Below are 12,877 nucleotides of genomic sequence, written 5' to 3'. Positions count from 1 at the left end.
CCATCAACCTCACCAAAGGTACAGCTATTCCCCATCTGGGATTTAAACCTGAAACCGCTGTTTAGCCCTTATTACAAGTTAAAAAGCAAGTCCGATACATTAGTAGAGCATTTGGGTTCATGTCAGAGATAAACACAATTAATCGTTGCCACCACTGTTTTAAGAAATAACACAGTCAGTTCATTAGTAGTAAATTTATTGAAAAAAGAAAGATACAACCAATGTGACAGAGCATATTTCACTGTCCAGAAATATGTAACAGAAAGTAAAGAAATTTAATGTTGTCTTTTTTTTGTCTTTTTCTCCGTATTTGTCTCTGAGAATCTGCACAAGATATACTACCATACTAACCACATTTAAAAAGACATGGGAATAATGAGGTTTAACCATCATCAGAATTATGAAACGAAATTGACTAACTACGCTTACTACAGTTAGAAAACTGGAGGTAAATTTAAATGTAAAAAAAGAAAACCTTGCTGCTTCCTCTTATTTTACAACTTGTATTCACTTGGTGAGTAATACAAAATAAAACAAAACAAGAACACCTTAGTCAGCACCATTTACTTTTGTCCCCAGCAGATTCGGACCCCATACTTCAACTCCCCAGAATTTCATTGTTTGTAATTGTACAATTTTTGTCTTGATAAAAAGAAAAAAAAAATTAAAAACTGCAAGTCTGTGCCTCACAAAGCTTGCCTTCCTGGATGTGCCCTTCATGGAAATAACTGCCGTGTCTCACCTCTTGATTTCATTTTGTGTCAGTCACACACACACACACACACACACACACACACACACACACACACACACACACACACAAAGCCAGCATCCTCAGAGGGCAGGTCTCCTGTACCATTTCATACTACTCAAAAGGCTGTCTTTGAACTTCCCTGTCCCGCATCACCAGCCATCCACTCTTCTGTGCAGCAGGTAGTGGGAACCTACTGGAAGGTAATTTTTTGGGAGAGATGACGACCTTGCGGCAGACAGAAACTAACATTCAGTGTGGGACATGGGCAAATTCATGGTCAATAATGACATTTACTGAACGTGGCTGTGACACTCTGGTTTTCACCCATGATCATGTCCTCCGGAATGATCTCAGAACACGGTGACGATGGCATGGCGACTTCCACCGTTGAGTCTACTGCTCATTTCCAAAGATCACCCAGACAACATAACCGGTTATACTATGGACAGCTTTCGAAAAATATCTAATAACATACTGAGTGGCTGGAAATTTGAAAAAAATCTGAACAATTCAAACGTGATTCAGAGGAGGACACGATTCCAGAATGTTGCAGTCACCAACACTTTTGCTCTCTTTGTCCTGCCATCCAGAGACTTCTTCAGAGGAATGATTGTGAACAAAAATAATGTGAAATTTGAGCTTAACATGTCCTACTGTTTCCCCTTGCACTGATAACACAGACCTGATGATGAGGTAAATAAATCAAACCTTTTTTTAAAAAAAATCCATGTGGTCATTTTGTTTTAGTTCCAAAGGAATTAGTTGGAGGCCAAAGGGCATCAAGATCTACTCATATGCTACAGATGCATGCTGGGTAATTTACAATCCTTGTTGATTTGCCTCTTGGGTGTAAATGCGCACCGTATCTCTGTTCAGACTCTGCTTTGCTGAACAGCTGAGGGACTCCCATTATGGGACCGATACCCTGGCTAGAGCTTTGAGCGCAAACCCAAATGAGGCTGTGGATTCACAAACCAGGTAACACGTGAAAAATAAAAACTGCAAATTTCATAGAGTCTCCGCACCCCTGGCCGGTCAGCGCACCGTCGCCCCGGGGGCAGCTGGGGAGGGCGTCGGCTCCTGGAGCTTGGGGCATGTACAAACACCCATCTGTCACTGATGCACACACAGGCGCGCGCGCACACGCGACACACTCCCATCTATGTGTAAAGGCTGGCTCTGACGGCGGACTGAGTGCTGAAAGGGGTGGCCCGGGAGGGCGGGGTGTGGAGGGGGTGTGGTTTATGCTGGTGTGGTGTGGTGGGGAGTGAGTGTCATGGGGCTGATGGCTGGGTGTGGGGTTGGGGGCAGGGGGGTGTGGGAGGCCCTCAGCAGGGGCTGGAGGGCGTGGCGGGGGACGAGCTGGTGTCGGGCAGCGTGGTGGGCTGCTGCCCCTCGGGCGTGCTGTCCGCCTGTCTTTGGGCGATGGCGGCGGCAGAGTGCCTGCACTTGGGCGAACCGCACTGGCAGCTGAAGAACTTGCCCTTGATCTCCCAGAAGTGGTCGCCGTAGTCGAACCTGGGTGACAATTCAAACAGCAATCAGCAGGTGGACCTGGGCAAATGTGCCAGTAACAGTCAATGAAACCAAATCCATATGTACATTTTTGCCTTGAAGATACGCTTGACCATGGTTCATTCAAGTGGCCATCAGATTTGACCGAAATATGATATCAAGGGCTTCGGCTGTGTAAATACTGTAGAGATATGGTAATGTGTATAGCATCACATGACACTGAAGCATGAAAAGAAGAAACAACTGAGAAATCTTGTCAGTGTGCCAGACCCTGTGGTTGTGGTTACACAAACATCTACCCTGCATAAGCTACGTTCCTGTTTCTGAATCTATGTATGATCTCAGTTATATAACACGTATATATGCGCTCTCTGACACTGCCCCCATGCCCCTCAAACTCTTTAGCACAACCCCCCTACACAAAGACAGATAAAAAGTTTGTTTGACTTTGTTACACATCTATATATATAGTATTCTTATGTTTATTTCAGGTTTTTATTTGCAAATTAAAAATGACAATGGACATCTCAGTTATTGGCCATTCATCAGTGTCAGGTATACATGCAGACCCAGCAGCTGATAAATTTAAGGCCATTTTGTCTCCTGTTGAAAAATAGACAACTATAAAAAGAATGAAATCTTGTACAAGTATTTTTTGGTGTGGACCTCTGCAATGCTTTGCAAATAAAAGAAAAAACAGTGACACAAACAGAAATCAAGCTGCATGGCCAAACAAAGACTGATGCCACGTCCTTCGGGCGGAGGCCAGCGTGTGGGGGCGTGGCCGCCCCTCTTACCCGATCTCCTCCCCCGCGCTGATGTGCCGGCTGGCGAAGAAGGCGACGTGGGGGAAGCGCAGGTCCTGGTGGGTAGTGAACACCCGCACGGGGAACAGGTTGGGCTCGCACATGTGGTTGATGAACCTGCTGATGTTACCGTAGAAACGGGCGTCGATGCAGTACACGTCGCCCACCTGGAACAGAAGCAGACGCACAAAAGGGGTGACACACCGCCTTATCCGTCCGGGGAGAACCAAGGGACCATTTGGAGCTAAAAGCCGCTTTTCTAACAGGGCTGTTCAGGGTCTTAACATGCTCCAATTAGCTCTGATCTCCGACTAAATTGTTTTTATGTCAACTGCCAATTTATACGTCACCTAAAATAAGAAAGAACCACCAGCGGCCAGCTACTAATGGGGGTACAAATAGAGACCCAATGCCATTCAGACAATTAGAGCAATCAAGCGTCTACAGTCGGCAGCTGCGGCCGATTCTACATTCCAGGTCTTCATTTAATCTACTGAACGCATCTGATCAGACCTAGAGGGAATACTAGCATGTCCTGCCAATCTAAATGTTTGGTTCCAAAAACCACTGCAGAGCCCAGTGACAAGCAGTTGATATTCAATTCGCTATCTCTGCCCCCACCCCCCTCACAAACAGACTCTGGAGGTCTCGGAGGAAAAGCCATGACAACACATTTATCACCATGACGATCGGCTGAACGGCGGGGCTATTTTTAGGCCGCGGCGGCAGAGGCTGAGAAACAGCGAAACGGACGTGCAGCGAGCGAAAGCAGCCGGGGAAATAAGCGAACGGCGCTGGAGCCTGCCGCCGTCCCTCACGTGCGCCAGGGGCATCCTCCGTGAGCAGGAGTCCCCCGCTTTATCACAATAACAGCTGCTCTGCAGGTGAGCAGAATCGATTCCAGGCCTGCCCTACCGCACCGGCACAGCAGCGTTCACAAAGTGGCACCTGGCATAACAAAGTGGCTCCTGCACAACAGCCCTCACCTGATCAAACCCACCTAAGTGAGCTGACCTTCGCTTTGGCTAAAGACTTTTTCAAGTTCTGTGACCACATAAGACAACACTTACCAGCTCACTGGAAATGCAGTTAGACCCGCTATTAGGCAAAAAAAAAGTACTGTGATTCACTCATAAGGCACCACAACAGGTACATGCATTAACTCTTCAGCAAGCTAATGGCTGCCAAGCCTGTGAGCCAGATCACATGTCACATGTTCTGGGCCCAGTTTTGCCATCCCATCAGATCAGGAACAATAAGAGCATTTTCAGTGGAATCCAACACATATTTGGCAGTGTAGCATCGTGGTTCATAACCAAAAGGTTGCTAGTTCAATTGCCCACAGAACACTGTTGCTGTACCCTTGGGGAAGGTATTGAACCAGGAATTGCCTCAGGACATATCCAGCTGTATAAATGGATTACGTGTAAAAACAGTGACCTATGCAAGTCACTCTTGATAAGTGTGTCTGCTACACAACTGTAATGTAATATTTGTACATACAGACCATATATTTAGCTCCGTATACTTCTCATTTACAGTTGCCTCTGCCATTGCTGAAGCTGTAAGTATGCCAATTTGATGGCTCACTGTGAACACTATCGGGGACACGCTCTCAAACAGAACCATTACAGAGCATCTAAAACAATCCGCAGCTGGCATACAAACACAGACAGCGTCAGAATCTCTCATTACCGAACGGAACCTTCTGTGCCAGGAATCATGAAGCACAGCAGGAGCACAGCAGCTGAATATCAGGTCAGGATACACAATATCTGTGTGACTACTATCCAACGGCAAAAGCTCTGCACGTCTTACATAACACGCAGTTCAAGAGCAGTGCTGCAGTCATCATCTGCACATAAAACGAAAAGCAGTGAATGGCCTGTTCTGCTTGATGTCTGACGTCTTTCAGTCTAGCGGAATGAGTGTGCTTTCTGCTTAGAACGGAAGCCTTCAGTCCAGAGGAATGAATGTGCTTTCTGCTTAGAATGGAAAGCATTAATGGCAGAGACACTTCTGCACTTTGCAGTTTACAAATCCTGCTTCATTCACAAACTCTTCTTAAAATAGATGAGTAAAAGAAAAAAAAAATCCAAAAAGGAACACATCAGCAAAGTGAACATAATACTCCAGGTTGCTGTTACAGATGACACCTTTTCCTACAAGCTCTCCACACCACACTCACACGCACCCGCACACGCACACGCACACGCACACACACCAGAAATCATATAAATACACCGTCACCACTCTGAAGGGTATTCCAATATATACACCACACTCTTTCAGCTTGGTCTCCCCCCTCTACAAAAAGCAAAACAACTATGTGCCAAAAGCTCAACTTTCACCTACTGACAGAGTACATGTGGAATACTGATGCAATTACTTGCTCAGCTGACATCCTTACCCAGACCAACTTACATAGCTAACATATCACCCATCTACACAGCCAGACATTTACTGAAGCAATTCAGGTTAAGTACTATGCTACGCTCAAGGGTACAATGTCAGTGGCCCAAATGGGAAGTGAACCATCAACCTTTGCATTCCCTTGTGTGGTATAAGACTACGCCACACAAGGGGACGCGATATCAGGCACCATCACTCAGGCAGCGAGCACTGTCTAATTAGACTCCTGCCGGGGTACAGGGAGGACAGCAGGGGGAGGGGCATTACCTTATTGTCCAGGTTGAATAGGTAGGAGTCGTTTTCCCTGACGTCGGCCTCAGCATCAGAGATGATCTCCCCCACATACCTGTGCAGGAGGAGGAGGGTCAGGAACGGGACATCAGAGAGAACCTCACAAACTACTGCCAAGGTGAGAATACAGCCAAGGTGACAGTCTGCGGCAAGAGAAGGATGTGGAAATTTATGAACCGAAAGGCATCCCGAGAAAAATAACGCAGATATTATCGCTGTTTGTGTGTGGTCCGCGGGCAGTGACTCATGACAAATTCATAACGCCGAGGCCTATCGGATCCTGTTTGTCTTTCTATCCGCGCTGCATCTGAATGAACTGTCCTTTCAGAAAAGATCTGCAGCCTTGCACACAACACAGACAATAAGAAAGTAACTAATGTCTGATGTTTTCTGTACTCTATTTTCTGAATTCAGCTAATCAAATTCAACATTACATTGTGTCATTCGGCAGATGCTCTTATCCAGAGACCTACAACGTAAGAGAACAAAGTGCATCTGCATTTAATCATATTTGTTCTAATGAAAGGGGTTTGTTGGTTGAATGTCTGGCAGGTGATTAAAAATCAAAACCAGGCAGTTACAGTCTCAGTGAAAGACGCAGAGGTTGACTGAAACAGACCCCACCACCTGCTGTCTGGGTTGTGTGAGAGAAGCACTCACTCGCACACAAAGGTACCCTGGGGCACGTCCTGCAGCGTCCGCACCCCCCAGCCCATCTTGTGGGTCCGAAACAGCTGCAGCCGGGTCCTGAGGGGAGAGCGTGTTAGAATCACTGGCCCAGCCACACCCCGAACGCGCCGTCACACAGCACACTACGCCACAACGATCCATTCGCATGTACACTGCCCCGTCACGCACCCCCATCACTCAATACCACCCCTTCCACAACTCAAACAATAACAGCAAATGAGTAGTTCAGCAGCGTGTCGATTTCACAAGCTGCCTGGAAACATGCCACAAAAAATGCAGAAATTCCTGAAAATGAATTTTGCAAGGAAGCACGTTTACTGTTCAGCCCGTATGACCTTCAAGACAAATAAATCTGATTTCTTTTCCAGAGGTCCTATCTTGAAAAACTATTTTTGACAGCCTCCGACTGCCTTGCAGGTGCAGAGCAGTAGGCATTCACTGGAAGGATCAAATGAGACACTGACATGTTCGCGTACAGGGCTGACTGGAATATTGCCTGACGTCTACCGTGGACTTGCATGTAGCAGAAACGGCGTGTTGGTGGTGGTTTATGCAATATTTACTGGTGCTTAGGCCAGCGGGTGTGTCTCAGGGTAAACTGCAGATGTGGTTGTACAAGAAAGCAGGCACACACTCTCTTACAAGCTGAACCACTCGTGGACTTGTTCGCCACACTGTTCATTGTGCAGCTACAGCGTTGGGGTTTCCATGTGTGGGAGTGTTGCTTGTGCAACGCTGGTTGCAGGCTGACAGTGTGGTCGAATGGGCTGTGCTGTGGCGGTCAGGTGGGGGTGGGTTACCGCAGGCCGTTCTGCACCACACGGTTCTTGCAGGTCCTCCAGCAGGAGCAGGCGTGGTTGCACTCGAAGACGAGCGGTGGCTCCTCGCGGCAGAACTCCGGGAGCAGACGTCCCTCCTGGATACGTGCACACACACACACACACACACGCACACACACACACACATACAGACAGACACACGTACACACACAGCGACCTCAATCAGCCAGACTAAGTATGCCGAGCTCAAATCAAGGACAAAGGCAATGCTATATGCTGCCTTTGTAACACAGAAAAAAGGTCAACCCATATAAATGATCTAGAGCCATTTCAAAACTAGCACACTGCTACTCCACAGTAATAAACTCATTTTCTAAAATTGCAGGGTCTGACCTGCCATTGGAACTAAACATATACATTTAATGGCCAGCAGATGTCACTATTCTCAAGAGATACACACATTTTGTCTGTATGTACTGCGTGTAGCTTACAGTATCATATATTGTACGTCTGTAAAATATCAAAGGCTATAGGTGCAAAACAAACAGCTTTCAGCTATAAACCATAAGGAAAGTTATGGAGAAAAATAGCTCTGTTCACTTATATCTCATTATGTCCATTCATCATTTAACATTTATCAGACTATACACACGTGGTTGTATTAATATGCACATTGCAAAACATTTTATTGATCCTACAATGAGCAAACTATATATGCTTTTTACTTCACTCTACGCTTAACAACACAAACTGGTGTACATGTATTGTTTGAGTTTGTTGAATGTTATGATGTTCCGTGCTTTTGTAAACTGCACAGGGACAGGAAAAAAAAGTAGTTGTTCATAAGCTCAGGTAGGATACACAAAATGTGTCATTGTTTACATTAAACACTGCACACAGTTCCTGAAAAACAATAAAATAAAATGAATCTGCACTGGCAGATGCCTTTCCGCACCTTTACCTGAGTGAACTCTAGAACAAAGTGTAACTCTAGAGCTCCAGCGCACGGCTGATAGCAGTGTTCCCACTGTCAGATGGGAAACGCTCTTTTGTTTCTTTGTGGGACATGTATACAATTTTGGCATTTAGGAATGTGCTGCTGATGCCCTACCCCTGTGATACAACCTCTTTTCCCTTTTGGTGCAGCAAGATTTTTATCACTAACTTCCAAGACGACAATTTTTAAGTGCGTAAGATACAATGATACTAACAATAATACATCCAGGTTATAACCTTGCTTATCTTTGGCTTTAACCATTCACACACTGCCAGCCCGTAACTGAGAGCAAAGGCAATATAACATTTGAAGGAAAGGCAGATGACAGTTTACCCTGCCAAAAGAAAAAAAATCATGGAGAAATTAAAATGCTTTGCTTCTCTAGCAAATTAAGGTCACAGCTATTTTTTTCTCCAAGGCTGACACAATGCCCATGTCACAAACATGTTCAGCATAGGAATTTTTTTAATGACCTTGATTAACATCAGAGATATTTAGGCCATCTCAAACAGATGGTCCCAAATGGGTCAATGCGACGACAAGCACCTTTTAGATAAATTAAAAATAGGCGGTCAATTTTTTAAGTGATTTATACTGACCCTCCTCATATTCAGCACTCATATTTAACACCCCGGCAGAAAATGCCCCAAAGACTGCCTCTGAGAAAATTTACTAACTGTGCGTTATCAGACAAACCAAACACACCGAGCCCGAGGATGTGTGGCGGAGAATGTTTGCTCTGAGGAGCGGAGGTGTCTTACCTTGTCATACCAGCAGCGCAGGCTAAGCTGTCCACACATGCAGTTACTGGAGGAGCAGTCGTCTTTGCACACGCAGTACTGCCGGACACAGGCAGGGGGCAGAGTCACAATCATTTCGGCTTCAAAAACCGTTGACTTCATTAGTAGAAGTCATTGCTGTCATCATCATGGTTATTTATGATCATCCTACAGGACACTGCCCTTGGCGAAAATGAGACATTGTAGACTGTAACCCACAGGTGTTGGTTGACACAAATCAAACTGACTCCGGTCGCTCACCTGTAGGTGTGTGATGTTCTTGTCTATGTTCATGGGGGAGGTGACGCAGTTGTCTGGGACGTATTTGTAGTTGTCGGGACAGGGCTCGCTGTCCACCCCGTTAACGCATGGGACAGGGACCCTCTCGTATCCCCTTGCAATGTCCCTGAGGGAGAAGAGATGCCAGAGTGAGAATCAAAGCCGTCATGAGCTTTCAGACCACTTCAGGATTTCCATGCCTGTGAAATGATCGTTTAAGGACACCCTGGTCGCTGTTCTGTCCAATCAAGGTACTCTTAGTCCTTCATCATTACAAAATGTGCCATGATGAGTTATGCAGTTGCTAAAATCAACCAAATTTATGTGAGTATAAGAGGAAATTATAAAGGAACAAAAAATAAACTAAATTGACACAAAAAGGTTAAGGACAAATCACTTTGCATTGAGATGAAATAAAGGCTATAGCCTAAATCTCAGGGAACTCATGGGCAAAGCCATTCAGGAAAAGTTTATTAGCTTTGGCCTCTTTGACAATAGAACACAACACTACACCTATTTAATCTAACCACAGTATGCTTGGCCCTTCACTTTGAGTAATTAATGAAAACACATGCAATATGTTTCCATTTCTTCCATGCTATTATGAGTTTAGTGTTCAGTACAATCAATGAAAAACATTGAGTCTGAAACAAAAAAAATACAACGTGGTCAAAGATCAATGCCGAAATTTGTTGATCAAAGTTAATAAAAAGTGTCCTGTGGTTAGGATGAGCAGAGAATACAGTACCCAGCACTCATGTGACAGGAATAAATCCTCTACAAAAAAACCTATCAGCTATTTGATATTGGATTTAGCTTAAGCTTACAAGCCTATGTTGGACTATAAGTGTATAAGATGCCCTGTAAGCGAATATATCCCATTGGATCCATTTGCAAGGGTACTGAAGGACACAGAGTATCCCTGCAGGAGACAGATAGCAGCAAATTAATTCCCTTAAAGACACCTTCACATACAATCACTGTCCTCACTCAAGCCAGCCTACATATGGACCATGGTAACTGTCAGGGTATCAACCGCTTACTCTTTTTGGTCCCTCAACCAAAATGCTACTACTACTGCTACAGCACAAAAAAACGAAATAGCCACACATTCAATCACATGACTATGAGGAATGCCAGCGGCCCCATGGAGGCACACCCCGGTGGCCCCGTCCTTACCTGCTGAGGATCTTCTCGCCCTGGCTCGCCCGGTTGCCCCTGGCCTCCCTCAGCTTCCTGTTGGCCTGCAGCGCGCTCCACACTTTAGAGCTTTGGCTGCAGCACTCCAGGGGCGTCTCCCCCTCCCGGTTCTTTAAGTTCACGTCTGCCCCGCGCGAAAGGAACAGCCTGGGGGGTAAGGGGCACATGAATAACCTTTCAACTCAATCTATCAACACCCTTGCAGCCACTGTAGTGGTGCCCTACTGACTGCCCTACTGACTACAGACTGGAGCTTAGGCTTTGAGGCTTTGAGGTTCTGAGGGCCAGGGACACCCGCAGCATGGAACAAACCCACTGGGTCTCCAGCACGTATATAGTATACAGTAGTAAAATCCTCAATGTTTTGCTAATGGTACTTTTGAATGATCAAAAGCTTTGCACATTCCTTATATCTGAGTCAATTCCCTTAAAAACTGCACTGATGCACCAGCTCAGGAGAACGCTTTATTCACCACTAATGCTGCATAAAAGAAAATGCCAGAAAATGAAAAGACCAGAAAATGTTAAACACATGAATAAAAATCTGCTCAAACACACTCTGGCATGTTTTCACAGAGCAGGATCGCATCAACATCCTTCACTATGGTACTATAAACACGCTGTTCAGTTTAAGGCGGCGCAGCATGTTAAGTCACATTTTAGTAAATTCACAAACCGATGCACTAAATACTGCTTGTATTTCTATATATTTGAATGTTAAGGTAGTTTTTAACACTGGATATTTCTGTGTTTGTGTGTGTTAATTTGTGATTCTGCCTGAACACCAAATTGTTCACTGGGAATAATACAGAGCTTGACTGACTGTGGTAGGAACCTGAGACTGCCCTGACCCAAACATCTTTAAAGCACTCTTCTCCCCAGTGGGAGTGTATTTTATGACAGTCCCCCTTCCGCAGCCCCCCCCCCGCGAGGTTGTCCCACACTCACGTCACGCAGTCGAGCCGGTTCTCGCGTGCGGCGATGTGCAAGGGCGAGTCGCCGTGGATGTTGACCGCATGCAGGTCACAGCGGGCGTCCAGCAGGATCTCAGCGATGCCCACGCACCCAGAGAACGCTGCCCAGTGCAGGCATATATTCTCCTCCTGAGAGTGTAGGCACACAAACACCACTGTCATTAGAGGGGGGTTGAAATGGAGAGGACCTTTCTCCAGCAGCCAACACCATAGTAACATCTTTGAACTTTGCTTGTATGCTGACTTAAAATGGCTTAAGCCAAAGCATGCAAGAGCTCAGTGTATTCTGTTGATTATTGGGGAATTAAATGACTTTATGACCAAATGACTTAAAATGAAGGATTAAGATTTAGCAAGTAAGATAAGAATTATTCATATATTAAAGCCATATGTTCTTACTGTTAAATTGCTTGGTAGGCGAACATGTCAACACTGGTGGAGCAATTTGCTGCACAACATTTAACTTAACTGCTCAAAATATTTCTGTTTTACAGTGTTCTGATGCCATGAAGGGAAATACATGCACTTTAGCAGGAAGGAAACACATCATCAATACTTAACAGTGAAGATATGCTTAAATATTTAATTATCAGTCCACATAGTAGAGCCCCTTAAACTAAACTATTTCCAGGGCTTACACTTTATATAAACAAAACTGACTGACAGAGCTGTGCATATACTGAATCAGAGCTGGTCATTTAAGTTGCACAGCAGTGCTTCACCTCAGATCAGCGCTCTGACCACCACCCCTGTATAGTTTGCATTATCAAGGCCATGGGCTGCCTGAATCCAGCGCAGAGAATGACCTTCAGGCTGCCGACCCCAAGGGTACTCGCCAGTTTGATTTCCACGTTGTACCTTGACCAAGATGCTTAACCCAGATGCCTCAGTAAATATCCAGCTGTTTAGATGGACATCATGTCTTAGTTGTAAGCTATGTAAGCGGCTACGGATCAGAGCATGTGCTAAACAAACATAGCATAGTTCGGTGACCTTGTCTCGGATGTTGATGTCAGCCCCTCTGGTGAGCAGCAGCTTGACCTCATCTATGTGCTTGTATTCAGTCGCCCAGATCATGGCTGTCCAGCCGCCATCGTCCTGAAACCAGCGACACTGTCATGTTACATCATCAAATTACATCACGATATTACTCCACCCAGCGACACCATCACGGCGCACCACCCAGCGGCTTCAGCCGTTCCTACTCCGCAGCTCACAGGACCTGCGTGTCTTGTGTGACCTGTGTGGCGACTGCCAACTCACATTTCCTGCTGGAGTCCTGCGCCCACACAATCCCTGGTGTGGTGATTTCACTTGTGAATGTAATCAGAAAAAGCAGCCTCTGACTGAACGGAGAGGAAACGCAGCCCTGTGTTTGCAAAGCCGCACAGCAGGGTGTGT

The 12,877-nt window shown here is 45.6% G+C and overlaps 1 protein-coding gene across 5 annotated transcripts in view; it reads right to left on the bottom strand.

The window, feature by feature from the left end:
• Positions 1–289: 289 nt before the first annotated feature.
• ehmt1b (euchromatic histone-lysine N-methyltransferase 1b) overlaps positions 290–12,877 on the bottom strand; it is a 54,491-nt gene continuing 41,903 nt past the window's right edge. For all 5 annotated transcript variants that reach the window (XM_036528308.1, XM_036528309.1, XM_036528307.1 and 2 more), the window contains 10 exons: positions 12,470–12,574; positions 11,451–11,605; positions 10,482–10,649; positions 9,285–9,429; positions 9,006–9,083; positions 7,269–7,384; positions 6,439–6,525; positions 5,755–5,833; positions 3,067–3,242; positions 290–2,272 (listed from right to left, as the gene is read on the bottom strand). In XM_036528308.1, the coding sequence (XP_036384201.1) occupies positions 2,083–2,272; positions 3,067–3,242; positions 5,755–5,833; positions 6,439–6,525; positions 7,269–7,384; positions 9,006–9,083; positions 9,285–9,429; positions 10,482–10,649; positions 11,451–11,605; positions 12,470–12,574 (1,299 nt within the window). In that variant the 3' untranslated portion in view covers positions 290–2,082. The remainder of the gene's footprint in view (positions 2,273–3,066; positions 3,243–5,754; positions 5,834–6,438; positions 6,526–7,268; positions 7,385–9,005; positions 9,084–9,284; positions 9,430–10,481; positions 10,650–11,450; positions 11,606–12,469; positions 12,575–12,877) is intronic.

Source organism: Megalops cyprinoides, chromosome 5, assembly GCF_013368585.1.
Source record: "Megalops cyprinoides isolate fMegCyp1 chromosome 5, fMegCyp1.pri, whole genome shotgun sequence".
NCBI lineage: Eukaryota > Metazoa > Chordata > Actinopteri > Elopiformes > Megalopidae > Megalops > Megalops cyprinoides.
Note: the sequence above shows the minus strand (reverse complement) of the source record. Positions and strands in the feature narration are given on the sequence as shown.